At 41.2% G+C, this 27,393-nt stretch overlaps 1 protein-coding gene across 2 annotated transcripts; it reads left to right on the top strand.

Annotated features, from left to right (window-relative positions):
• Nucleotides 1-464: 464 nt before the first annotated feature.
• LOC129183068 (monocyte to macrophage differentiation factor 2-like) lies at nucleotides 465-26,895 on the top strand. Of its 2 annotated transcripts, XM_054779895.1 has the most exons (7): nucleotides 465-734; nucleotides 15,359-15,440; nucleotides 16,802-16,962; nucleotides 17,043-17,117; nucleotides 19,874-19,975; nucleotides 20,054-20,123; nucleotides 20,725-26,891. In XM_054779895.1, the coding sequence occupies exons 1-7, from the start codon at nucleotides 721-723 to the stop codon at nucleotides 20,926-20,928; spliced, it is 708 nt and encodes a 235-aa protein (XP_054635870.1). In that variant the 5' UTR covers nucleotides 465-720; the 3' UTR covers nucleotides 20,929-26,891. The 2 variants fall into 2 exon arrangements, with proteins under 2 accessions (XP_054635870.1, XP_054635869.1); XM_054779894.1 differs by having other exon boundaries at nucleotides 19,874-20,123; nucleotides 20,725-26,895.
• The last annotated feature ends 498 nt before the right edge of the window (nucleotides 26,896-27,393 follow it).

The raw sequence follows: 27,393 nt of genomic DNA on the forward strand, positions 1-27,393 counted from the left end.
ACTTTATCTCGTAATTTTTACTGGTTATGTCATAATTTTGATTTTTCTGTAAATCCCATGACTTTCCTATCCTTTTTTATCTCATAATTCTGACTTTAAATTTTTTTTTAAAAAAATTTTAAAAAGATTTTTTAACTCATAATTTAGATTTATTTCGTAATTTCGACTTTTTATCTTTAATTATGATGTACCATTGGGATATTTTCTTACCATTGTTAAGATAAAACGTCATGTCTTGGCTGCAATTGAGTATTGAGTGTACCTAATGAAGTGTCCAGCTAGTGCTACTATTTGCTTTGCAAAGGCGGCCTTTGTTGCCATCTAGCGGCAGCTTGTAGAGCTGCACCCGAAAATCCCAATGAGCCTGAGCGACGTGGCTTTCTTCCCTCGTCGACACCCACGAACTGAAGACGGCTGGCGCTTGGCCACAGATGACCCCTCCCCCCTCCCCCCCACAACCCATACACCTTTGCCCCTGAACAACCGGCCGTGACGCCCTCACTTCCCGTCTTGCTTCATCGGAGGCAGCCCTGTCGGGAGGCTCCTTGAGATGAGGGTGCCGTCACCAAAGTCTTTCCCCGCCTCGTCAAATCTCACCCCTCCTCCGCAGAGACGAGCATCACGGATCAGAACCGAAGCTCGCAGGCAGGCAGGCAGGAGTGGACTGAAGGTGGCCGCCATCGTGTCTGTGCTGTCAACTGTTGATTACTGCTTCTGTCAATGACTCTTGGAAGGTAAGGAGATACCTTTTCCCCTTTTTATTTTTGCCTCCTCTTCCTCTTCCTCCTCATCCTCGCTGCTGTTGTCGCCGAGCAACCAAACAGTGATGAAAATGAGTGTGCCGAGATGTAATAATGTCATTATCTTCGTCAATCGCCTTGACGAGCATCGTTTTGGACACTTTTGTCTCGCTTGACGATGACTTGTGATTCCTCCTGCTTGGAGTGCTTGTGCACATGTTAGTAGACCGTGCAGGGCTGCATGGCACGGTGCTGCCACACCACTGTATGCACTCCAACAGCCACTCCATTCCTTTCTTTCTCTTCACACGTCAGCCCATCAGAAAATAGGCTTGCTTTTTCAATGAGACATTTCATAGATTGATATCATTGGATTCGCCTGCAAGATCAGCCCTTATTCATTCAGTTCACATTTCAAATTATGCAATTTTTAATATACTATTACGTTTATTATTCAGTCAACTGCTTGCTTTATTAAATTAGTGCCTCCAAAATATGTATAAAGAATACGGCTATTGTCGTAATTAATTACACTCAAGTGTATTTGTATTGATTTCCATAAAATATGCCTTTTTATTTGTTATAAGAAACAATTTATTTTTAAACAACTAATATTTTGCCTGTGTTATGTAGGCAGACTAAAATCTTATTCTTATTAAGTTTATTATTCAAGAAGCAGCTCAGTTTATTAGATCAGTGCCTCTATAGACATCATTAAAATCACAAAGTAAGTATGTAACTTAAATATTGTATGTATTGATTGGACCCCTTGTTTGAGATATGTATTATTACTTAGTATATGTAATATATATTGCCATTATTTTGTTTTTAAAATCAGTAAAATATTTCATTTATTTACATTATTATTTTATCATTCAATGTACTTGTTGGTTTGTTATATTAGATAGTGTGGATGGAGGGTGGGTATTATCATTATCATTATTATTATTATTATTACTTTTATGTTTATGAAGGTTGTGTTGTATCGGATATGATGAGATGAGATGAGATGAGGTGTACCTAATGAAGTGTCCAGTGAGTGAGTGTGTTTGGATGGACGATAAAGTGAAAAATGTTATTGAGCCGCTAAGTGGACTGAAGCTTATCCAGCCCCCACAATGCCTTGTGTGTCGTTGTGTGTTGCATTGCGTGTTGCGTGTCTCCTGTCGACTGGCCTGTGGCCTGCTAATTATCAGCCATCTTGATGGAGTGGTTAACGAGGCCGCCAAAGCCTGCTGGGTCTGGCAGGGAGAAAGTCACTCAGTGATGGACTCAGTCGCGCTTCCAGGCTCTTGCTTGCTTTTTGGGACAGCGTGGTGTGTTTTTGTGCCGGGTCACTTTGTTTTAATAGCTGGAAGACAGAGAAGATGAGTGGTGTGCATGTGGAAGCTATTATCCACGTGAATCATGACCAACCGTGATACACAACCCCACACTCTGCAGACACAAGTATTAGGACAGTCACAGCTTGAACTATAGACTCTTTCATCCTCCATTCTTCATCCTAGCAAGACATTTTGGACAACGGCATGCTTCCAACGCTGTGGGAATGACCCTATTCCTTTTAAAACAGGGGTGCCCAAACTTTTTTCCTCCAGTGAGGGCCACATAGTGGAAAACGAAAGGATGCAGCCTTGATATTTTGCTAACAAGTTATGTATATTTCATCTCAGCTCTGTCATATAGGTGGAAAAACACGTTATTCATATCAACTTCACTCTTTGCTCTTTTCCCCATTCTTTCTGTTAAATTTTCCAAATATTTCAACTTTGTCTCATAATTTTCATATATTTCCTTTTTGTAATATTATGACTTTATTCCCATCATATTATAAATTTTTCCCCAGCAATCACATTTGTATTTCATATTACGGCATTAGTAAAATAACATATTTTTCTTTGAATAGTTCAACTCCACACTACTAAAATGACATTATTTTTCCTCACAATATTACAAGTTTATTCTCGTAAAATTGCAACTTTTTTTTCTAGTAAAATGATCAGCTCTTTTTTCCATTTCTGCTGTTTTTTTCTTTTTTTTAAAAGGCATCTCATCTCCCCTGGGTGGCTGGGTTGGTTGAGGGAGGGCAGTTTTAAATGTGTATGTTTATTTTATTTTAATTATTATTTTTTTAATGAACTTATGACTTATTTGATTGTATTGGATCTATACTGTATATTAGTGTATGCTATGTGTGACGTGTGGGGACTGTGTGCTAGCTATCCAGCTCTTGAGGCTGTTCCCCTGGTGGCTGGCAGCTTTCATCGGTTGCTCTGGGGACCATGGAGGGTTCTTCTTGTGGCCTGCATGCTGGGATACCCAGGGTGCGCGGTGGTGGGGGTCTCGGATGTGCAGTTTGGGCTTGGGTTGGGGGGTGCGTGGTGCTGGGGTGGGGGGGATCCCTTCCTCTCTCCCCTCGAGGGCGGGGTTGCTGTGGTGTGGTGGATGTGGGGCGGGTGGGGGCCGCGGGCGAATGGGTGTGCGGGTGCCCGTGCGGGCGAGGGGCGGTGTGTTCTTCTGCGTGGCGCTGGCTGGGATCGGCGGGGGGATGCTTACTCTGGGGTGGGGTGGTCCCTGGGTGGCCTTGGGGGTGGGTCTGGCGGGGGGCTGGCCCCGCTACTTGCTGGTGTCTGGCTAGTCTCCGTTTGCTAGCTGGCGGCTGTCAGCCTGCCTCCGGGGTGTCTCCCTTGGCGTGTTGGTGGAAGGGCGGGGGGGTCCGGTGATGGCTGGTCTGCGGCGTTGCTTGGGGCAGGGCTTTTCTGTCCCTCCTTGGCGCTTCTGGCTCGCGTGCTTCGTGGGTGTGGCCGTGCTCCGCTCTATGTGGGGCCCGGTTCTCTTGTGGTCGCTGTGGTGGGGCTCCCTTTCCAGCCGTGGTTGTGTGTGTGCCCCGTGGGCGCGGTCCCTGTTGTTTTGGTGGTGGTCGGGTCTGCCTTGCAGCGTGGTGTTTGGCAGTTTGGGGGTGGCGCTGTGGATGCTGCCTCCGGTGGGGCTCCAGTGCTGGGGGTACGGTCTCTGAGGCGTTGGTTGGACCGGACTGGGTGTCCCGGCGGGCCGGGTAGGGCCTGTGGTGTGTCCTGCGGCCCGTAGCTTGCCCGAGCCTGTGTTGTGGTGAGTGCTGTCGCGTCATGTGTCCTTGGTCCCCCCCGCCCGGTTTTGGGAGGTGGGCATGTGGGGCCAGCCCTTCAGAGCTGTCCTCTTTTATTTATTTATATTTTTAATTGCATAATAGACACAATCCCATTTTATCACGTACACGGGTGGAGCAGGCTGGATTGGGGTACCGGTACCTCCTACCTATTCCACGGCGCCTGTCCGCCAGGGTCAGGGATGTGGCTGTAGACTTGTCCGCTGGCCGTCGCGCACACGGGCTTGCTAAACTAACACGCTTCGTAAGAGGAGGTTCCGCCAGTGTGTATCGCCGTTTCAACATGTTCAGGTCGGTGTTTGTAATGACATCCCGCCACGACTGAGCCAACATTCATTCACATTTTGTCAATTTCCGCAAGACTCCACGTTAAACGGAAAATTCCGTTTTTATTAGCCAATTCTGTGACTGCGTAGCGCGGAAATCGTAGGGCTCCACGAGATTGAATTCAATGGTGTTTCTCACACTTCTGTATCAAACTGCTGCCACTCGTGCCTTTGTTTGGCCCCATGGCAGGTTCTTTTAATGGTAATGGTTTCATTGATTTTGGAAGGGGTGTCCAAACTTTTTCCACCGTGGGCCACATGGTGAAAAAACAAAAAAATGCAGCGGGCCGCTTTGATATTTTTATATATATATTTTTAATATAACAAAAAAAACATTTTTAATGTTTTTTTTGTAAAAGAATTTTGTTTTATTATTTTTTTAAGTAAAAAAACATGAGTACATTTTTTGGTAAAATGTTATTTCAGCACATAGATGTGTGTTATTAGTATCGACATTTCAGCTTTTTGTCTTCACATTCTGCATTTTTGTTCTATTTTGCCAATTTTTTATTTTATTTCTACATTGTGCTGCAGGCCAATAAAAAAAAACACGCCGTAAAAAAACCTCCTCTCTGTTTCACAGCAGTTGCTAACGCTTTTGTTTGTTCACTTCCTGTAGTCAACATTAGCAGTTGTGGAATAACATGAGAAAATGATAAGACGTGGTACAATAGAGTTCCAATTTGTCAATCAGTAGAAAGAAGTGATTGCACAGGTGTTTCCTACCTGTGTTTCCTTGTATGCTGTGAACATGAACTGCTTGGACTCTTTCTTGAAAAGGCTCATTTTAGTGCATTGTTGGACTTCTTTGCTCAATCCCTTCTATAATTTATTTGTAGATAGGGCTGGGCGATATGGACCAAAACTCATATCCCGATTGTATTTATGCTGAATATCCATAGACGGTATATATCCCCATATTTTTTCCAGTGTCAAAGTCAAATATGCGTGCAAAGTTGTTTCAATAAATGAAAATAGCTGCTGAAATAAAATAGTCTATTCTCTTTTTGAAATATAGAAAAAGTCAAATCTAATCATCAGTGTTCTTTAGAACAAACCTTTAACTAAGCTCAAATCCTCAGCTAATACCAAAAGCACAAAAGAACAAAATAGAAAATAAGTGCCCTGTTTAAGAGGACATTTTTAAACTTCAGCAGCAACTCAAAAATACTTTACTTTGAACCGTTTTTTGAAGCAGAACCTCGTAGGAGAGACAAAAAAAGTGAGTAAAAACACCTTAATTATGTTTAGAACTACAAATAAACTTGATTCTTAGTTTGTTAATTTAAAATTGGCCATTACTTCATCAAAATGAAATGATTATATATTTTATCTTGGCTAGCGCCTCTAAAAGTCTAGACAGCGTAATAATTACATCCAGACTCGCCTCCACCTTTTATCTTGTAGTTAGGACTACTTGTTTGTTTATCACACATCGTTCTTCCATCACACGTTCTGACACGCTGACTAGTAGGTGACCGAGTACCAATGAGCCTCGAGTGTAATGAGGAGTCATTTCATGAAGATTAAGAAACATTTACGTTTTAGATCCCGCTCTGTAAAACAGGGCGAGATCCACTCCGGCGGCATCGAGCCTCGAGGATGCGTGGATCTCCACTATGCAGTGTGCATATCATCGCTGTTTGGTGGTGGACGATGGTCTGTTATTAGTAGAGGTGTCACAAGATCTCGCAAGATTCAAATGTGACAAGATTTCAGAAAAAACTCGTGGGTGCTCGGCCTGGGACGCTAATAAAGGAATGAATTCAACACACAATGAGTGACAATGAACTGGATCATTTTGCCCGCCTCGGTATATTGCAGGATGTCTGCTCCATGTAATTAATGGTTGGTGGCGGTGTGCCACTACAAAATAAAAGCATACTGTATGTTAAAAAATGATTTTTCTTTTTCCTTGAAATGGATGTTAAGTAATACAACCCCTGGCAAAAATTATGGAATCACCAGTCTCGGAGGATGTTCATTCAGTTGTTTAATTTTGTAGAAAAAAAGCTGATCACAGACATGACACAAAACTAAAGTCATTTCAAATGGCAACTTTCTGGCTTTAAGAAACACTAAAAGAAATCAAGAAAAAAAGATGTGGTAGTCAGTAACAGTTACTTTTTTAGACCAATCAGAGGGAAAACATTACGGAATCACTCAATTCTGAGGAAAAAATTATGGAATCGTGAAAAAACAACAACAAAAGAATACTTCAACACACCACTAGTACTTTGTTGCACCACCTCTGGCTTTTATAACAGCTCGCAGTCTCAGAGGCATGGACTTAATGAGTGACAAACAGTACTCTTCATCAATCTGGCTCCAACTTTCTGATTGCTTTTGCCAGATCAGCTTTGCAGGTTGGACCATTTTCTTCAACTTCCACCACAGATTTTCAATTGGATTGAGATCCGGACTATTTGCAGGCCATGACATTGACCTTATGTGTCTTTCTTCAAGGAATGTTTTCACAGTTTTTGCATCCTGAAAAATGATTTCATCATCCCCAAACGCCCTTTCAATTGATGGGATAAGAAAAGTGTCCAAAATGTCAACGTAAACTTGTGCATTTATTGAAGATGTAATGACAGCCATCTCCCCAGTGCCTTTGCCTGACATGCAGCCCCATATCATCAATGACTGTGGAAATGTGCATGTTTTCTTCAGGCAGTCGTCTTCATAAATCTCATTGGAACGGCACCAAACAAAAGTTCCAGCATCATCACCTTGCCCAATGCAGATTCGCGATTCATCACTGAATATGACTTTCATCCAGTCATCCACAGTCCACGATTGCTTTTCCTTAGCCCATCGTAACCTTGTTTTTTCTGTTTAGGTGTTAATGATGGCTTTCGTTTAGCTTTCCTGTATGTAAATCCCATTTCCTTTAGGCGGTTTCTTACAGTTCGGTCACAGACGTTGACTCCAGCTTCCTCCCATTTGTTCCTCATTTGTTTTGCTGTGCATTTTCTGTTTTCAGGACATATTGCTTTAAGTTTTCTGTCTTGACGCTTTGATGTCTTCCTTGGTCTACCAGTATGCTTGCCTTTAACAACCTTCCCATGTTGTTTGTACTTGGTCCAGATTTTAGACACAGCTGACTGTGAACAACCAACATCTTTTGCAACATTGCGTGATGATTTACCTTCTTTAAGAAGTTTGATAATCCTCTCCTTTGTTTCAATTGACATCTCTTGTGTTGGAGCCATGATTCATGTCAGTCTACTTGGTGCAACAGCTCTCCAAGGTGTGATCACTCCTGTTTAACTGCAGACTAACGAGCAGATCTAATCTGATGCAGGTCTTAGTTTAGGGAATGGAAATTTACAGGGTGATTCCATAATTTTTTCCTCAGAATTGAGTGATTCCGTAATTTTTTCCCTCTGATTGGTCTAAAAAAGTAACTGTTACTGACTACCACATCTTTTTTTCTTGATTTCTTTTAGTGTTTCTTAAAGCCAGAAAGTTGCCATTTGAAATGACTTTAGTTTTGTGTCATGTCTGTGAGCTGCTTTTTTTCTACAAATTTAAACAACTGAATGAACATCCTCCGAGACTGGTGATTCCATAATTTTTGCCAGGGGTTGTATATTGTATGAATGGATATACTGTAGATGCTATGTAGACACACATATAACTTATTATTTATCCACACACTGACCACTGTTAGTTTGAAAACAATTTAAAATATCATAAAAAATGTTTCACTGCACTTTATTTTGATAAACATGTGCCGGAATCGCCTGCCTGCCGTGTCGGCACTAGCTCATGTGTGACCAGAAAAAATGATGCGTCATTGTGGTCCTTATTATCGTGCAAATAAAAAATAGTCCGTAAAATGTGTAGTCAGTTGGAGTCAGCTGGAGTCTTTTACCCATTTTGCAACTGCCGCTCTGGCGGTAGCTAGCTAGCTCGTTTGTGTCCCACAGGTGAGCTACAAGTGGCTATCATGCCAACTTACTTTTTAAAGTGTTACTTGTTATCATTAGAATACTTGTGGCTTGCTTCAAAACTCTAGTAGAGCGTCTAAGTTGTTCAACATAGACACGTGTGTAGAGCTTTAGACAGCGATGCTAGCACGGGTCTCCAACAGGTAGCTCGGATGCTAGCAGTAGCTCACCAGCCGATGTGGAGTAGTGCACCAAAGAACATTCCTTCACTTCTTAGTATTTTATTTGTAGTATTTATTTTTCTGTTCAAACATGATGCCTGAATTTAATGACAAATGAGCACGCTGATTGGGTTTTGTAAATAAAGAACAATTTCAATGTTGGCAGTCACGTAAAACACAAATTGCTCACCTCTCCTTTGTTTTTGTCAAAGTAGTTTTAGGATGACCGATTGTAAACGGAGGCGGGGCTGCTAGCATACACACACAGTGTAGCTTTGTGAGGACCCAATCTCGTGTCTTGTGACACCCCTACTTATTAGTCAAGACATATTGAGATGCAAGTGATATGTAATATTCCGGTCACTAGGTGGCAGTAATGCCACCAAACATTGAGACATGACCTTACATGACATCCCCTTAACACCTTAACTCTAGGGCTGGGCATTCCAATTCTCAGGATCGTTCAAATGTTTTTTTTCGATTCTTAGTTTCGATGCCCACTTTGCCGACCGGAAGAAAAACCAGCGAAGAAGAAGCAGCTAAAAAGCTTGGCTTGACGTCATAAAAAAGCGCGGTCGGCTCGGTGCAACACAATGATATCATGCAAAGGTACGATCCACATGATGAATGTTCACACGTTCATGGTGTAGAAATAACAGGGCACCTCGTCTTTGATGTAAGCCAGTACTTCTCAAATAGTGGGGCGGGGCCTGCCTGACCCTGTCACTTAAAAACATCGAAATTGAGAATCGCTCGGAACCGGAATAAAAACAAGGAATCGGAATCAGAACCGGAAGTTTTTGTCCAATAAATCTCCTATATGACGTGGTGTTCTTCTAACAGGCATTTTGCATTTTAGACAATTCTCTCAGTGGACAGTGCTTATCATAGAACTTCATGTCAATATTTACAAAGTGTTCTAAGGCTTCATGCACCCCATTTTACTGTACACACACTCCCTCCCATCGTTCTTCTTCCAGACCTTTCTTAAAAGCGTTAACTTTTCTGTGTGCGTAGTCTTTGGACTTTCTCATTTTATAGTTTTCAGAGTAAATTGCAAACAGTGGAAGACGATCACAGATGTCGTGAATTAGGTCTGGTGATTTTAGGATATATACTGTAGTGTTTTGTGTGGCATTGTTGCTAGGCAACCGCCTCGAGCTGTAGCGGTTAGCCGGTTAGCTTAACTTGCTAACGGCTGTTGGCGCTTTTAATGTGTTTAGTGCAGCTAATCCGTAGCTGTCGCCGTACTGAGTGTAAATCGGGGGTGTCAACAAACTATTCTAGACTTGTGAACACAAAGTGTGGTCGAGAAGACACCGAAATAGTTCAAAACTCTGGTAGCAAAAGCACAGCGCTTGCCATGGACGTGATGTCATTTTTATATTTATAAATAAAAGGCACGGACGGTCGGGGCGCTCCATTTTCGCGGAACGATACAGTGCAGGACTAACAGACCTGAATGAAAACCGAGGACTTTCTTGACGAAAACCAAATCATATGCAAACTGGACCTTCGGTACGTGGAGGTTTGCCTGTTATTGTCCAGTATACTTGAATATTTGCCTGCTAGTATTTGTCCTTGGCTTTTGATTTCAAAACAAGTTCAGGACATCTGGCTTTGGTGAAGCTAAAATGCGCTCTAACCTTTTGCAGGTGAACTGAATTCGACCTTCTCTGAACCGCTGAATGCACTGTTCAATCTTTGCGTACTTTTCAGTGCAGTAATCCCTCGTTTATGGCGGTTAATTGGTTCCATACCCAACCGCGGTAAGTGCATAACCACGTAGCAGGATTTCTTATTTGTACATGGAATATTTTCATAGTTAACCATAGAGCATAGAACACAAACCTTTTTACCACCTTTGAATACGCCATTTCATATTAGAGCCCTGTAGACGTGAAATAGCACCCCTATATTCACCTTTACACTCCTATTACCCAATATAGTAGACATTAAAACAAAAAATAAGACATAAATAAGACTTGTACTCATGTGTTTTGCTGCAAATGATTTCCGGCGCTTTGGGAATCTGAGTGGGGGGGCGTGCAGGAATTGACGTCGGGGCTCCAGAGTTGGCTTTTAGCTCAGCGTGGTTTAGGGCCACAACAGTAGCTCGTGGTAGGGATTATTGTGCCTGTTGTGAGACCACCATTACTGTGACATTCCTGACACCTCGTGACCAGTGTAGAATACTACATACCATCGCAACCTCTTTCAATGCGCCTCATTGAAACATTTGTATGCTCAAAAAGTCTTCATTTAGGAAAGAGATCTGTAAAATTAGCTTAAGTATGCATATTTGTGACTAACAATAGGCCATGTTCAACCGTGAACACTGCAAAAACAGCCATACTTGAAAGGAGCCCAAATCATATTCAAAGGAGACAACTTTTCTTATTTCAAGCAAAAAACAGGGTAAGCAAAAGTTCTTATAACTAGAATATTTCTCTTGGGACTTTCAAGAATATAATGAGTCCTAAAATAAGCAGGTTGTTCTTCATTGCAAAGCTAGATTTAAGCCAAATGTTCTTATAAGGTTCCTAAATTGAGATCAAATGTGCTTTTATGAGGCTCGAATGAAACTAAACGTTTTTACATATTTTAGATGTAGGAGTATTATTCTGGAAGAGAGACTTTCCTATATAAAAACAACCATTCATCCCTATGGGCAATTTTTAGTCTCCAATGAACCTATCATGCATATTGTTGGAACGTGGAAGGAAGCCAGAGTACACAGACAACACCCACGGGGGGAGTGTGCGGGTTCCAACAGGGATTTGTCATTGTGCAATACGTACCCGTACTCCTTTAGCTAATTTTTATAGCAGCGCTTCTGTGGCGTGACGTGCTGTGGGAGTTCTTATTTTTGAAATGTTTGAGCATAAATGGTCAGTAACCATACTTCCTATATGTAATATATTGGGAGGTCATTTTATAAGTGACTCTTGTTAAAAGACTTCCTTAGCATGCGGATGTTTTTAACGTCTTATGAGCTACGTAAAAACTTCGGCAGTGCACGAAGTGCAGACATAAACGTCATATCCGGTTCCGTTTAACATATATAAATAAGTAGAATCAAACACATACAATGCAGTTATATTTTGATGTAAACAACCAGAAGTAGAGTGCAATGATACTTTTAAATTTTTGTTTTACCAACTCGAACAAAATATTTAATATAATGTCTATATTTATATATATTTACACATATAAGATATATGTATTCATTTTATCAGTGACAAATATTATTATTATTATTAATATTATAGACTTTCTACTTACATTACTTTTTGGCTGTTTTTTAAATTATTTTTACAAATATTAACGTTCTACTTGCCATACTAATATGACTTATACTCATAATGTTTTGACTTTATGATCATAACATTATAGCGTTTACCCAACCTAATTTTCCTAAAATGTCAACTTAATTCTTTGTTTGGTTTGTTTCTTATATATACAACTTTTTTCCGATAACAGTTCATGACTATTTTTTTCTGTTAATATACGGTAATGACTTTACTCCCTTAATATTTTGTCTTTATTCTTGTAAAATGACTGCTTTTTTCCCATTTTTGTTGTTGTTTTTTAAATTTTACTGTTGAATTGTATTTTTAGAATGTGCCCAGGGCCAATAGAAAAGCAGTCTCAGGCCATAAATGGCCCCCAGGCCGCACTTTGGACACCCCTGATCTAGAGGATTCAGTTCCCATCCATCCAAACGTATCTTCCTAGCAAATGCTTTTGGGTGTATTTTTGTCAGTGGTGAAAAAAGCCGTAAAATAATTTATGGAACAAAGAAAAGAGGGCTTATAAATTGTCCACTTGCACCATGGATATAATATAAGAAAAAAAAAAAGATTGATTATGTTGTAATTTCTCAAATTTTGATTTATCTTGGATGGCGCAGAGTACACATGCCTAACATGCGACTGCCGAAAAATAGGCCGACCGGATGTAGACGCGTTCTGCACGTGCGTAGAACCCAGTGGAACCGACTGCGTTCCGGGTACGTATTGCGTAGTGACGGGGTTGCTTGATTGAGAGGCCAACATGCTAACATTGCTTTTTGTCAGCATGTCAGTTATGTTGGTTACTTCTTCAGCGCGCTGAGCTTTTCAACAAGCGTGAAGCAAATGAGATATATTTACATTTTTACATATATTTTTGCTTTTTTTTTTTTAAAGTGTGAGTGTATCTAAAATTCACTTCATTTAGGAAAACCTATGGTCGTAAACTCTATCAGAATTCTTTTTTGCCATGGTTTGCATGTAAATTCACTAGGTTTTACGTTCTTAAACTAGATAAAGAGAGTCATATTTTCTTGAATCAAGTTGAATAATTTGACACATTTACAGATTTTATGACTAGATTTAATACGGGAGTCTTGGTACGCTCTATAAAAGTTGCCGTGCAGCCTTCACATTGGTCCGAAACCAGCAACTCTTTAAGAAATGGTTGCTTCAAATGGGACTTTTTTGACTTTCTTGAAATGTAGTTTTTGCAGTGTAGATATATTTTCTGTGTGTTCTTAAATTTAGAAAGTTTAGAAACCAGATTTATTCTTAATTTAAGACAAATATAAATATAAAATCATCTGTTGTTGAAGAATAATCCAAATAAGGTTTTTAGCTTGTTACTAGAAAAGAACTCATTTCTGGCAAAAATGATCTTCATAAGAATTGTCTACTTTCTTAATGTAAGATGATTTTTCTCAGGTGAAAATTGCTGGAAAAGATATTTTTTCTTTTTAGGAAAGGAATAAGAAATGGTTGCTTAAAATGGGATTTTTTTTACTTTCTTGAAATTCAGTTTGTGCAGTGAAACAGCATGATTCATCCATCCATTTTCTATACTGCTACTCCTCATTAGGGTCGCTATCCCAGCTGACTTCAGGCGAACCCAGGTCTTCCCGATCTCCAGACTGTTACTGTGTTGGCCAACATGCTAACCACTAGACCACCGTGCGGCCAGCATGATTTATGTATTTCTATATTGACATATTTGTGAAAAGCAGTGCGGGTTCACATAATGATGTATTTGCGTAACTGTCCATGACACATTTGCACAAAGTGAGTCAAAAACCTGAAAAGCGAAACAAAAATGTTTGGAACTAAACGCAGACTTTATTCTGACGCTTCTTTTTTCTTTTCTTTTTTTCCCCTCAATGTCCCAAACAAGACAGAGCCGCCTCTGAGTGCTTTCAGATGGGGGAGGGGCCCACAGCAGTTCCAGCTGGACTGTAGAGGGGTCTGATTACTCGCTAAATGTAGCGACAAATTAGCTAAGTTGGCAACACTCATCACTCCTGCTACATCTTTTTATTCTCTCGCTGACCTCAGTCTATTTGTGGCGGTCCACATTTCGTATACTGTAAGTCCTGGTCAGGCGTCAAACTGCTGCCAGTCATCAGTCCCGTGTGGTAGATTAGCATAGATTGCACCTTAAAGGAAAAGTACACTTTATTTTTGGAATTTTGCCAATCGTCCACAATCCTTATGTGAGGCAAGGACACGCATGTCTAAAGATATAAATCTAAAGATATTAAAAACAGATAAAAAGATGAATGCAAACACCTCCAAAAAGCCCCAACAAGGTTTTACTGTTTTATATGCATGCTGTGCGCATGTAGTAGCAGGTACATTCATGATAACGTGTAATACTTGCAGTATTTTGCTCATTTTAAGCATTAGTGGAACGTCCTTCCTGGGTGTTTGGATTTCACTTAGCAACATAGAAAGGAACGCTGCACCTAGCGTTAAATCCAAAACACAACCGCAGTGGCGGCAGCTCCAATATGTAGCGTTACCTTTCGCTAGTGACCCGAGGCATTGTGAGTACGGCGCTAGTAGCTAGTCGGTGTGGTGTGGCGAGGTATCACTACGGCAGTAACGTTCTTGGGTGTAGCAATGTTAACAATAATAATGTGGCTGTAGCTTGGTTGATAAGCAGGTCACATTATTTGAATGAAATGTTGTTGCCGCCTTTTGGAGGTTTTTTCAGAAGATGAAATAGATGTGTCCCGTTACGCATTCCTAGCTGTCTCTTTTTAGCTGTTTTTATATCTTTAGAACGCACAGAAAGGAGAAAGACGTGTTTATGTCTCACATAAGGATTGTGGATGATGGGCAAAATCCCCCCCCAAAAAGTGCAGTTTTCTTTTAAAGGGACACAGGCGGACTCCTCCATTTTGAGCAGTGTGACTCAATCTGACGTCTTGTCAGGCCGAGGCCAGCAAAAGAGAACGTGAGACTTAATTCTGGCGTAAATAATTGAGTGCAAAGAAACAACAACAACCTCTCCTTGCCGCTGTACATGAGTGGGTGAGCGTGGGAGGAGGAAGCGTCGCTAAATCTAGGTCTCTTATGAAATCTGCCTCTGCAAAAGTGTGTGTGTGTGTGTGTGTGTGTGCGCGTGCGTGCGCGCGCCTGCCATGTTTGCATCTTGGGACCCCCCCCCGTCCGCCTCGCGGCACCTTTATTAAATTACGCAGGAACATGAGTGTGTTCTGGTGAGCATCCCTTTGGCTGGGCGGTTGCCATGGTGACAGTGACATCACTCGGGGAGTCACCGCCTCCTCAGAGGCTGCTGCGCTTGTCTGGGTTTCCCTGCAAACAGCGTGTGTGTGTAGAGGAAAGAAGAGGTCCGCCGTTGTCCTCCTCCTCTTCTTGTTGCCAGGCAACCGTGGGCTGTCACAGCAACACGAAGAAGCATGATGTGTGGTTGCTAGGCAACAGGGTGCAGTCGAGGGGTTTTCAAAAAAAAAAAAACAGCACCTGGACGATGCAGATGTTCCCAGACGCCGTGACATAACATGACGTGTCGATACTGATCAGAAGTGCTATTTTTAAGGACACAAATCTTTTGTCACCACCATCAGTGTTGAAAAAACAAATGTTATATGCTGGGATAGGCTCCAGCATGCCCCCACGACCCTAAAGAGGAGAAGCGGTATAGAAGATGGATGGATGGATGGATGGATGGATGTGTTCCTGCATATTTCATAGTATTTTTCCATTGTTTGCAGGTTTATGAACAACCGTGTTCCTTCTAACAAGAGATACCAGCCCACTGACTATGAGCATGCAGCCAACTGCGCCACGCATGCGGTAAAAACACACACACACACACACACACACACCCTGTAAAATAGCATATCCCAACAGGAAGAAGCAGAGTTGATTTAATCCCACTCCTTCTCCGTGTCACAGCAGTTAGTGATGGCTTGGTCACTTCCTGTGCGCCAGTCGACCACTTGGATGAATAATAAATAGCTTTGACAGTCATAACAATCAACCAACCAAGGGCTGAAGTCACATAAGTCCAGGATATGTGATGAACCATGCCGTCATCCAATGAACATGCGTACATGGCGGACACAATGCACATCCCAGATGGAAGCGGACGCCTTTATTGCACCCTTCCACTACTAATAACATGAAACAATACACCAGAAAACAAAACATGTGAATGAAGAGTATATTCTCAATATAACATTCTTACAGCAATTATCCTTCCTTTGAACTGGAATGAATTGGATTACAACTTTCTTGATATCATGATAATTAATGCGTATTAATTCATTCCTGTACTTTATTGCAATGATTGTAGTTGACTTTTAATGCAAATGAATACAAATCAAACAATATTTAAACTAATTGGAAAACCCAAATTAAAATGAATAGAAAATGCCGTAGCAAAAATGATATAATGCTATAATTTAATAATAACCATCGTCAATTATTATGATGATCATTTTGTATGTATCATGGTGTTTATTAATATAAGCATAATTACTAATTATGATATTATGGTTAGAATCATGGTGATGATGATGATAATTGTTGTTGTTGTTAGTGATACAATTAGTGATGAATCATACTACTAATGAATTATTATTAATAATATGCATCATAATCAGATTGATGTACTGGTAGCAGCTTTCACCAAGCACCAAATGACAAAGTAAAAACACAAATAATAATATATTAATAATAATAAAACAGTTGTGCTACTGCTAATAATAATGATAATAGTAACAATAGTACTACTATGACTACTAATACTACTAATAATAGTAATAATCAACACACTTTGATAAAATGGATGAATGTTATTTCGCAAACACAATGAATTATATATATAAATGTGTATATATATACAGTATGTGTGTAAAAATCCATGATACTGCATAAATATAGCCTACATGTGGATGGTAATAAAAACTTGACCAGCAGTATGAAAGGAGCTTTTTCCTTCTTTATTTGACATTTTTTCTTCTTTATAGCGTTACCAACGCCTAACAATCAACACACCAAATAATAATATGATAAACGCTCTAAAATAAAATCAAAAAAACAAACCAAAACAAAAAGCGCTGCTTGACAAAGCATTGCTGTTGGATTGAAAGTATGCAAGTGTAATGAGTGTGGACTATACAGGTACCGTGTACGTTTGTGACTGCGTGTAGTTATGGATAATCCCGAGCCTGCTGGGCAGCTCCCTGCTGCACTTCCAGTCGGAAGACCAATGGGAGCGCGTGTCGGCCTGGGTGTACGGGGCGGGCCTCAGCTCGCTCTTCACCATCTCCACCCTCTTTCACACTGTGGCCTGGAAGAAGAGCCACCTACGGTACACACACACTTCGTTGTGTAATGTTGACGTGGCAATATAGATATACTATACTACAACCTTGTGTGTTTCCCTGTTAGGAGTGTGGAGCACTGTTTCCACATGTGTGACAGGATGGTGATCTATTTCTTTATCGCTGCCTCCTACGCTCCGTGGTGAGTGTTTTCTCATAAACAATGGTGCCTTGGTTAACGTCATTAATCCGCTCCAGAAGGTCAGACTCAAACCAAAACATGTCATCATTTTTGCATCATTTTGTGCATGTAAAACTATCATTATTGTTTATAAAAATGTGTTTTGTTTAAAAAAATTGGTGCTTGGAATGGAGTAATTGCATTTACATTGTTTTCATATATCTATGGGAAACCATGCCTTGGTTAATGTCATTAAGCCGCTCCAGAAGGTCCGACTCAAACCAAAACATTTGTCATTATTTTTGCATCATTTTGTGCATGTAAAACTACAATTATTGTTTTTAAAATGTGTTTTTTTTTTTTTTAATATTTGGTGTTTGGAGTGGATTAAATGGATTTACATTATTTTCTATGGGAAAACGTGCCTTGGTTAACGTCATTAAGCCACTCCAGAAGGTCCGACTCAAACCAAAACGGACCCTAATCAAGGCAAGTTTTCCCATAGAAAATATCGCAAATCCAATTAATCCATTCCACACATTTTATATACAATAATGATAGTTTTACATGCAAAAATAATGACAAATGACATATATAATGGAAAATGAAGATTTAACATCACTTTTACCTAGTTTTTCAAAGAGGGAGGGGGAGGAGAGGAGATTATGTTTGGAGGGCAATTCCTTTTGTAACCGTTTCTACACTCATGGCACAAAAATCTATGCAGAGAGTTCTATTAACAAGCCTCTTGACATGCACGGTTGTACATTCAAATAGCAATGCCAATGCCACAAACATGACATGAAATGGAGAAATGAATTTGATTTAACATCATTTTACCTGTAGTGGACACCCTTTGACAAAAAAAGGACAAACACCATATAACAGCACCAAAAAACATGGTGCTGCTGTCAAATTTGACTCATGGAATATCCATAAAAGAATAACGTTCAAGGTAAGTTCCACCCATGTATGAGGAGGGAGATTTTATGAGTTGTGAAAATGCCCCATTTCACTGATAAACAACCAAGAATGCTAAATGTAGAATGGATTGAAGGCTTAAAATATATTTTGTTGGAAACACATTTGTCCAGTACGACGGAGTATTGGGGCCACATTGGGGGAAAAAATAAGTAATACAAGTTAAGTAATACATTTACAGGAAAAAAGTTGTAAATTTACGAAAAAAAGTTGTAATATTACGAGAAAAGCAAAACAGTGCAGTTGGGCCCGACCAGATTAGCATGAGCACTTGCTAATGCACATAGCACTTGGTCCCGTGAGCCCAGTTCTCGTCGGATTTCCGTTAGTAGCTGAGGTCATGTTAGTAAAGACTTGGGCTTCTCAAAGCAATACGCGTTCGAAAGAGTTGCATCACAAAAATGCTTCCTCTGAAAAATCAAACCTCACAATGGCGCGGTGTTACTTTCTCTCTTCCGATGTATCACTGCACGCTGTCGCCTGTCCATTCCTGTGTATGTGGTGAAGATGGCGTCGCATTTACGCCAGATTGTGAGGTCTGATTTTTTCTTCGATGAGGCATTTTTGTGACGCAAATCTTTTGACAGCACATTGTTTTGAGAAGCCAAACTCTTCACTTAAGTAACCCCAGCAACTACAGTACCAGAACTACGCTTCTCATCACCGAAATCCGACCAGAGCTGGGCTCACGGGACCAAGTGGGGGGGGTAAGTCACCGTTGATGAACTACACTGGTGTTGGGGATGTCATACAACATCATGTCGCAAAAACCCAACTATCCCTTTAATACTCCGTCGTGACAGGCATTGCCTGAGACAGCTATGAAAAGGGGGGACTTTATGTGACCTTTGGCCTTGGGCATGTGGAGGGGGCGGGGCAAGAACAGCGGAAGTGAGACGTCTGTTTGTGCTCAACTGCTCTGTTTTGCTGCCAGGTTCAAAATAAAAGTTTGCCTCAAGCAAGAGGAAAGTTTCCTTCCCTCTGACATGTATGACACCTATTATAATATTACGACTTTATTCTCGCAAATTTACGACTTTATTCTCGTAATACGATGTCTTTATTCTCGTAATGTTGCAACTTTTTTTTCTAGTACATTTTACGACTTTATTCTCGTGTGTGCGACTTTTTTCTTGTAAGTTTATGACTTCGTTCTCGTAATATTGAACCTTTTTTCTAGTAGATTTACGACTTTATTCTGATAAATTTATTACTTTTTTTCTCGTAATTTTACAACTTTATTCTTGAAATCTCAGATTATTTATTTTTTTCCAACGTGGCCCTAGTACTTGCTCATAGTCCAGCAGTTATGTGAGTCAAAAACAAACACGAAGGTGGGGACCCAGCACGGCCGTGTGTTGTGCTCTGAAATGACGGCCGCCTCCTATTCAAGCTGTAACATTCGGAGGTCTCGGCACGGTCTCTTCCGTGTGTGTCCATATGTTTGTTACGTGGTGTATCTCTCTCTGGCAGCAGCAACTCTGATATAAACAAATGCCGTTGCCCTAAAAATGACTCCCGTTCCCCACAAAACATTGCGCAATCACGTGCAAGTATCATGAGATTTCGTCTCGGGTGCGCGATCCAAGATGGCGGTCCCAACTAAAAACCGCGCGCCATATCGCATGCTAAACAGGCGGCCGAACGAGAACCAGTCCAAAATTTTTGCAAAAATTTGTGATGCTAACCGAAAAATGCGCTAACCGGGGCGGACATAAATCGAGGCACCACTGTAGTTAATTTATACCTCGGCATCAGTACGGGATCTGATTAGAAATCTTGATGTTCCACACCAGGCTGAACCTCAGAGAACTGGGCCCCTGGGCGAGCCACATGCGCTGGCTGGTGTGGGTCATGGCGCTGTCTGGAACCACCTACGTCTTCTTCTTCCACGAGAGGTCAGTGCGCACGCTGGACCTGGAAAGAAAAAGTAGCACCTTGGTGAAGCTGACTAACGTATGCTTGGCATCCTCCAGGTACAAGATCATGGAGCTGATCTGCTACACGGTGATGGGCATCTTTCCCGCCTTGGTCATCCTCTCCATGGTGAGCACCGTGATGTTCTGTTTGTGGGTCGCCTCCCTGCATCAAATATATAATAATACATGGCAACAACCAATAGAGGGCGCCATTAATTGAATGTGCTGACTGTGCAAGACTGGCACACAGTGGATGGCGTTAGCTTCCCCAGGTGCCTTGGGTTAGCATGCTTGTTGGCATGCATTTTCTCTTCATATTATAAATATATTTTGTATTCATTGTTTACATTTTTTAAATAGTTTAAGTTGAATTATAAAATCATGATTATTTCATTACTATTTTTAAGTTACTATTTTTAAGTGTATGGACGGTGGTGTGAAAAAGTGTTATTTTATTTAAATTGGATTTATGAAGTGAGAAAAAAAATACAAAAAATACAAACCTACATGGCCCTGTGTGAAAAATGTAGTAAAACGCATTTTATTAGTAGATCTACTATCTATTTTATTATCATTTATTATTATCTACTGTATTTTCGCTTCCATTTAAAATCCGATTTTCAAAAATGTACCGTTCACAGAGGAGATTTCTTTCAAAGCCCCTCCCTAATGGTCCTCCCCATCACCTCCATCCATCATCATCATCCTCCTTCTCGTCCTCCTCCCAGCCGGAGCAGTCGGGCTTGTGCGAGCTGCTGGTGGGCGGAGCCTTCTACTGTCTGGGCATGGTGTTCTTTAAGAGCGACGGCATTGTGCCCTTCGCTCACGCCATTTGGCACCTCTTTGTGGCCATGGGGGCGGCCGTGCACTACTACGCCATCTGGAAGTACCTCTACGCCCGGCCCATCAGCCCGGTCCGGACCTCCAGATGACAGTGCCGCTGACCCCCCTTCTCCCTCCGACTACTGGCCGCCACAGAACATTACGGTCCATTTCTAAGTGGCTGTAGTTTCCTTCCAGGGGTGTGTTGACTGGTCTGGGAGCATCTGCAGGTTCACATTCAGTGTCTTTGTGTCAACTGTTTACACTCGCTGTGTTGACTTGGGTATTTATTTGCATATATCAGCGCGCTAGATGGTGTTCCACAACTTACTTTGACGCTGATTTGCACATCAAGCATGACTGTTTATAGTAGGGGCTGTCCAAAGTGTGGCCCGGGGGCCATTTTTTGGCCGTGGCATATTATTAAAATTGAAAAAATGAATGAGATATATTATTAGGTATTACTCTCATTTGCTTTGTCGCCTAGAACACGAAGCTAAGATGTTTTGTTCCGATAGCCAAGCATACAGTTGTTTCATTGCTTTTAGCAACTTTAATGTACAAAAATGTATCAATGCATCCTTCAATTTTTCAAACGTTTGGACACCCCTGGTTTAGAGTCGTCCTTCGCTACATCGCAGTTCAAACACTGCTCCCTCACCCTATCGCGGTTTTTCCCAAATGAATAAATGATGGCTGTTTAATGGTTGAATATATGCATATTGAAGCAAATTGTACTTATTCTTGGCCTAAATTACACATTTTCCAGCATAAAATGACCTAACTTACTCAATGAACTTGAAATTCAAACACGAGGCAGAAGCAGCATTGTAGTTGTGAATGTAGTACTGTATTCTACATTGGCCACTAGGTGTCAGTACTTGTTTGGTGGGACAGGCACTGGACTCGTCACTAAGGTTCCCTAGGGAACACATTCACTGTGACGCTGCTCGAGCAGGAATTTTATGAACATCTTAAATGGCTTATTTACTCTTATTTTGTCTACTATGTTGGGTAATACGAGTGTAAAGCCATTTAAAGCCGCCATTACAATACACCGGTGTATTGTAATGGCGGATGTAGGCAGGAAGTACGCTGTCCAGAAAAAACAAGGAACTGCTCACCTGTGAGTCTGTTATCTTATTTATGTCTAATATGTCTTATTTTCTCTGATTATGTCTACTACATTGGGTAATAAACATGTAAAGGTGAGTATGTGGGTGTTAGGGCTCTAATAATGTTCAAGACATCGTAAACAGGTTTTCTGTGCCATAAATACAAAAATATTGCATCTATTAATTCACTTACTGCGGTCGGGTCTGGGCCCCAATTAACTGCGATACACGAGGGACGACTTTTAGCGTTTTTCTATGGTAAACACACGAATATATTTATATTTATAATCAGTGTGCTTCCATATAAGCAGGTTAGTTTTATGACCACGGTATGTACAGCGTCATACAGTATTTATGCAGGAGAGTAGGATGACTATGCTTTATCTGATTCAGCGGGGGAAGTCGATACTGCCAGTTTGTTCGTTTTACTGCCACAAGTGACAGCACAGTGCCACGTAAACATGATCCCGCCAAAGGTTTTAGAACACCTTCACCTTTGAAAGCAACACCAACCTTAAAATCCTTCAAACTTCCCATTCAGGAAGTGACCCTTCTCTGCCCACCAATCAACACACAGCACTGTGTCTAGCTCAACCCCTCAACACGGCAGTTACTTGAATGTGTCAGGTGACCAGCGTTGGTCAAATTACTTTTAAAATGCTATTAGTTATATTTCCTAATTACTTTCCAAAAGAAGTAATTGAATTAGTAACAGAATGACTCCTCCATAAATGTAATTAGTTACCAGGGAAAGTAATTATTGTTTGCTTTTTTGAAAAGCCTTCAAATATGGCAAAGAATCGGGATTTAGCTTTGTAGTGGCAGGAGTGTGTGACTTGCAATACTCTACCAAAACCTTAGAGGGCAGTGTTTTCCTGGGTGAGCAACCACAAATCTCGTTGACTAGCTATAACAATAAACCCATGTGACCGGATTTCTGGTTTGACAAGCGAGAGATGCAGCCGCATCAATAGCAGCCTCCTGGATGGATAAGAATCAGCCATAAATCCTTGGATGGATGCATTGTACAGATATGCACCGGGTATCACAAGACTCGCAACCGGTTGACAGTCCATCCATCTTCTGCCGCTTAACCGAGATCGGGTCGCGGGGGCCTAAGCAGGGAAGCCAAGACTTCCCTCTCTCCTCTTTTTCATCCAGCGGATCCCGAGGCGTTCCCAGGCCAGTTGAGAGACGTAGTCTCTCCAACGTGTCCTTGGTCTTCCCCGAGGCCTCCTACCCATCGGACCTGCCCTGACAAAATGCCCAAACCACCTCGTCTGGCTCCTCTCAATGCAGAGGAGCAGCGCTTCTACTCTGAGTTTCTCCCGGATGACAGTGCTTCTCACCTTATCACTAAAAGGGAGAGCACAGCCAACCAAGGGAGAAAACTCCTTTCGGCCGCTTGCACCCGCAATCTTGTCCTTTTGGTCACTACCCAAAGCTCATGACCATAGGTGAGGGTAGGAACGTAGATCAACCGGGATATTGAGAGCTTTGCCTTTTGACTCAGCTCCCTCTTCACCACATTGGACCGATGCAGAGTCCGCATCGCTCCGTCTCTTAAACAACGCGAGAGCCTGGTCTGCCGGCAAAAGGATTGTCGTGCATGCTGTGTAGCTTAGCATGACTGAAGACGAGAATGGATGGAAATAACATTAGCTAAGCTAGCTCGTCACCGGGAAAGATTTTCAACACATCAGCAAAACATGTGTACAATATAGCAATCTAATTGACCTAATTTATTATGTATTGTGTAAAACTAAGACAGGGACAAAATCAAATTAAAAGCGCTAAATGAATACAGAGCCACCATCCACCAGTACCAGCCTGGACTTTGTTTTTCAGAGGTGCACCACACAAATATGCACATTAGCACTCAATAAGGTCATCATATGCATTCCCACATGTAGTATCAGCATTTGGGACCAAATATGAGGTGAAAGAAAAAGGGTAAAAATACGGTATAGTAGTCTATCTGTGCAGTGTGGGAGAAAGTTAGATGGTGCGTTCAAGGACCATCGAACAAAGTGGGAGAAGTCGACGCTCACATTGAATGTGCAGAAATTTTTCTTTTTTTAAATAATGGCCCATATTTCCAAAATTAAAATTCCTTTACATACAATTCGATGTAGTTATTTACAAGTTATTTTATTAAGTGTTTTTTTCTGTTTCATTGCACCTTAATGTTTCACACGGCCCAGTGGTTGGGGACCCCTGCCTTACAGCACGCTTGGTGATATGACGTGCTCTTTTACACATTGGAAAATACTGTAAGAATGCAACAAATGTTGAATTGTATCGAATGGAATTGTACCAAATTTAATCATATCATTTGTACACTTCCTGTGTGGTAGTGGTCGTAAACAACGGCAACTGAAGCGACATCCGACGCCAACTGTAACAGCCTTGTAACGTTTGAAATAGTCTCACTGAATTAGATAACCCAAACAGCAGCGTTACTCCCAACACTGCACATGACCAAAGAGGGGGCCAATTGGGTTGATGTAATAGTAGAAGAAGATTGAAGTAGCTTGGAAAGCAGCCAATGATTGTTGTATTGCGCAACACAGCAGCTATACAGGACCAATGTTGTAATAGCGGCAAGACGCAAACTGCTCGGCCAGCGTTAACAGCGCTGATGGGTTCATTGTCAGCAGCGCAACACATGCCCATGCCCACTGCCCATGTTTTAAAGTGCACACAGAGCTCCATAAAGCGTGTTCTAAAACCTTTGAAGTCCCGTTTATGTGCCACATTTGATGGGAAAGTGAAGCTATACCGTCATATTGTTGAACAATCTGGCCCAATACGAAGCCATCTCAGGTGTGTGTGTGTGTGTGTGTGTGTTATATCATCCAAAGCCTCTCTGGTCTATGTTTACACATGAATGCATGACGTCAAAGAAGCAGTATTTGTATATGGTTGTAAAATGTAATGTTTCAAGCATATGTCAAAGTTGAGCATCTTTCCCAGCAGCAGCAGCAGCAGGAGACTACCTCTCAGGATTTTTGCATCATCGGATCAACACGGAAGCTGCTTCCCTTTAAGTCCACATTCCAAAGTACGGCACCAAGCCGTCCCAAATGTCCTCTAGTATTATTATTATTATTATTATTAAAGCCTGTAAAGATCCAACATGGAGAGAAGAAAGGGACAGAATGAACCTCTTTGGAGTTGTTATTGGTCCAAGATAAAAGGCCAATTGCAGCTTTGAGATGCGTCCAAACACACTGTGTGATCCATGCTGCTTTCTTTACTACACAGCATCAAAACCAGGACAAACCTCCTTATGCGACTTTTCCGCACAAATAATTCTGTTATTAATACAGAAAGACGAGGTCCTGATTTGACATCAGATGATTACTTTTTCAGATGGGAGAAAGTGTGAAAATTGATCCATTTGGCTTGAATTCCTTTCTTTTTTTGCCAATATACTTGTAGAGTGGTGTGAAAAAGTGTTTGCCCACTTCCTGATTTTTTTTTTTTTTTTTTTGCATGTTTGTCATCATTGTGATTGTGATTGTGATCATTGTCCTGCTGCAGAACCCAAGTTGGTTTCAGCTTGAGGTCACCAACAGATGGCCGGACATTCTCCTTCAGGATTTTTTTGGTCGACAGCAGAATTCATGGTTCCATTTATCACAGCAAGTCTTCCATGCCCTGAAGCAGCAACACTGCCCCAGACCATCACACTACCACCACCATATTTTACTGTTGGTATGATGTTCTTTTTCTAAAATGCGACGTTGGGGATCATCAAGATGTTCCATCCATCTATCTACTATGCCGCTTATCGTCACTCAAGTATGCTGGAACTTATCCAGGTGGTGGGGTACACCCTGGACTGGTCGCCAGCCAATCGCAGGGCATCTTCAAGAGGTTTTCTGGCAAAATGGAGAAGAGCCTTAATGTTCTTTTTGTTCAGCAGTGTTTTTGGTCCTGTGTCTTATGGTGGAGTCATGAACGCTGATCTTAACTGAGGCAAGTGAGGCCTGCAGTTCTTTGGATGTTGTTGTGGGGTCTTTTGTGACCTTTTGGATGAGTCGTCGCTGCGCTCTTGGGGTCATTTTGGTTGGCTGACCACTCCTGGGAAGGTTCATCACTGTTCCATGTTTTCTCCATTTGTGGATAATGGCTCTCACTGTGGTTCGCTGGAGTCCCAAAGCTTTAGAAATGGCTTTATAACCTTTTACACATCAATTAATCTCAGTTAAGTTATGTTTTAACAGGGGGGGCAAATCACACAGGACCATGTAGTTTGGGATTTTTTTCTCCCTTAGTAATAAAAAGTTTTCATTTAAAAACTGCATTTTGTGTTCAGTTGTGTAGTCACAGACTAATATTTACATTTATTATTTATTATTTGATTATTTAAAGTATGACAAACATGCAAAAAAAAAAAAGAAATCAGGACGGGGGCAAACACTTTCATACCAATATATTTGAATTATGACAGAATTCACGCCGCAGCTCACTGAGAAGTGTTTCATATGTCACGCTCTTAAAGTAGAAAACAACATTCTAGATTGTAATATCATGCAGATGGAGATGGAGTGGAGGGATGTAACGTTGGAGGTGGAGATAATAGGGGGAGGTGTTTGAGCTGATGGAGCATTCAGACAGTTTGGCCATCATGAGGATGAATCTAACATAGAAGTATGTGAAAAAGAAGTTGTTCTTTTGTGTTTTTATCTACTGTGTGATTGTGAAACTGCTGACTTCTTCTTTCTGACTTTTAAGACGACTCAAATGTTTTATTGTGTCTGTGGTGCTTCTGTGCTGTGACATGATGCCAACAATGCTTTTATCTTTTCTATCTCTCTTTGAGTAATAATTAAAAACAAGCTTTTTCATGCACTCTTACGCCTCCGCTCAGCATTTTTGTTACCGTGCAGTACATTTTATTTATTCAGCAACTTATTGCTTCTGCGGCGCATTCAATGTGGCGTACGACTCAATCTACTTCCAAGGTCATGGAACATTACATATAGAGTGATAAAACAGCTGTCATGCATCTCTCAAATACTTCATTTCATGTCTTTAAAGTGGGTACCCAAAGTGCAGCCTGGGGGACATTTGCGGCCAGCAACTGGTGTTTTATTTGAACTCACTGGTACATTGTAGAAATAAAAATAAAAACAGCAAAAATGGCAAAAAGAACAAAATGGTGTAATGTAATGAGGAAAAAGACGAAATGTTGAGACAAATAACACTTAATAATAACAACAAAGTGAAAAGATTACCTAAACTTGATAAATAAGCACAAATATTAAATAACAATTGGGTCTTTTTATAGTCAAACTACATATATGTCTCATTCCATTACGAAAAGTATTCAAAATGTATTTATTGGCGTTTCTGTGTCACGCGCATTGACCACTGTTGTCCACCAGATGGCGCCCTCTTCGTGATTGTGGCCGAGGGGCCGAGCAAGCACTTCGGGTGTTTCCGTCAGCG

The sequence above is a fragment of the Dunckerocampus dactyliophorus genome, chromosome 6 (genome assembly GCF_027744805.1).
Source record: "Dunckerocampus dactyliophorus isolate RoL2022-P2 chromosome 6, RoL_Ddac_1.1, whole genome shotgun sequence".
NCBI classification, from domain to species: Eukaryota; Metazoa; Chordata; class Actinopteri; order Syngnathiformes; family Syngnathidae; genus Dunckerocampus; species Dunckerocampus dactyliophorus.

Coding starts and splice junctions, on each gene's coding strand:
- LOC129183068 (XM_054779894.1), top strand. Junction 15,441..16,801: donor CCAACTGCGCCACGCATGCG/GTAAAAACACAC, acceptor GACTGCGTGTAG/TTATGGATAATCCCGAGCCT. Junction 20,124..20,724: donor CCTTGGTCATCCTCTCCATG/GTGAGCACCGTG, acceptor TCCTCCTCCCAG/CCGGAGCAGTCGGGCTTGTG.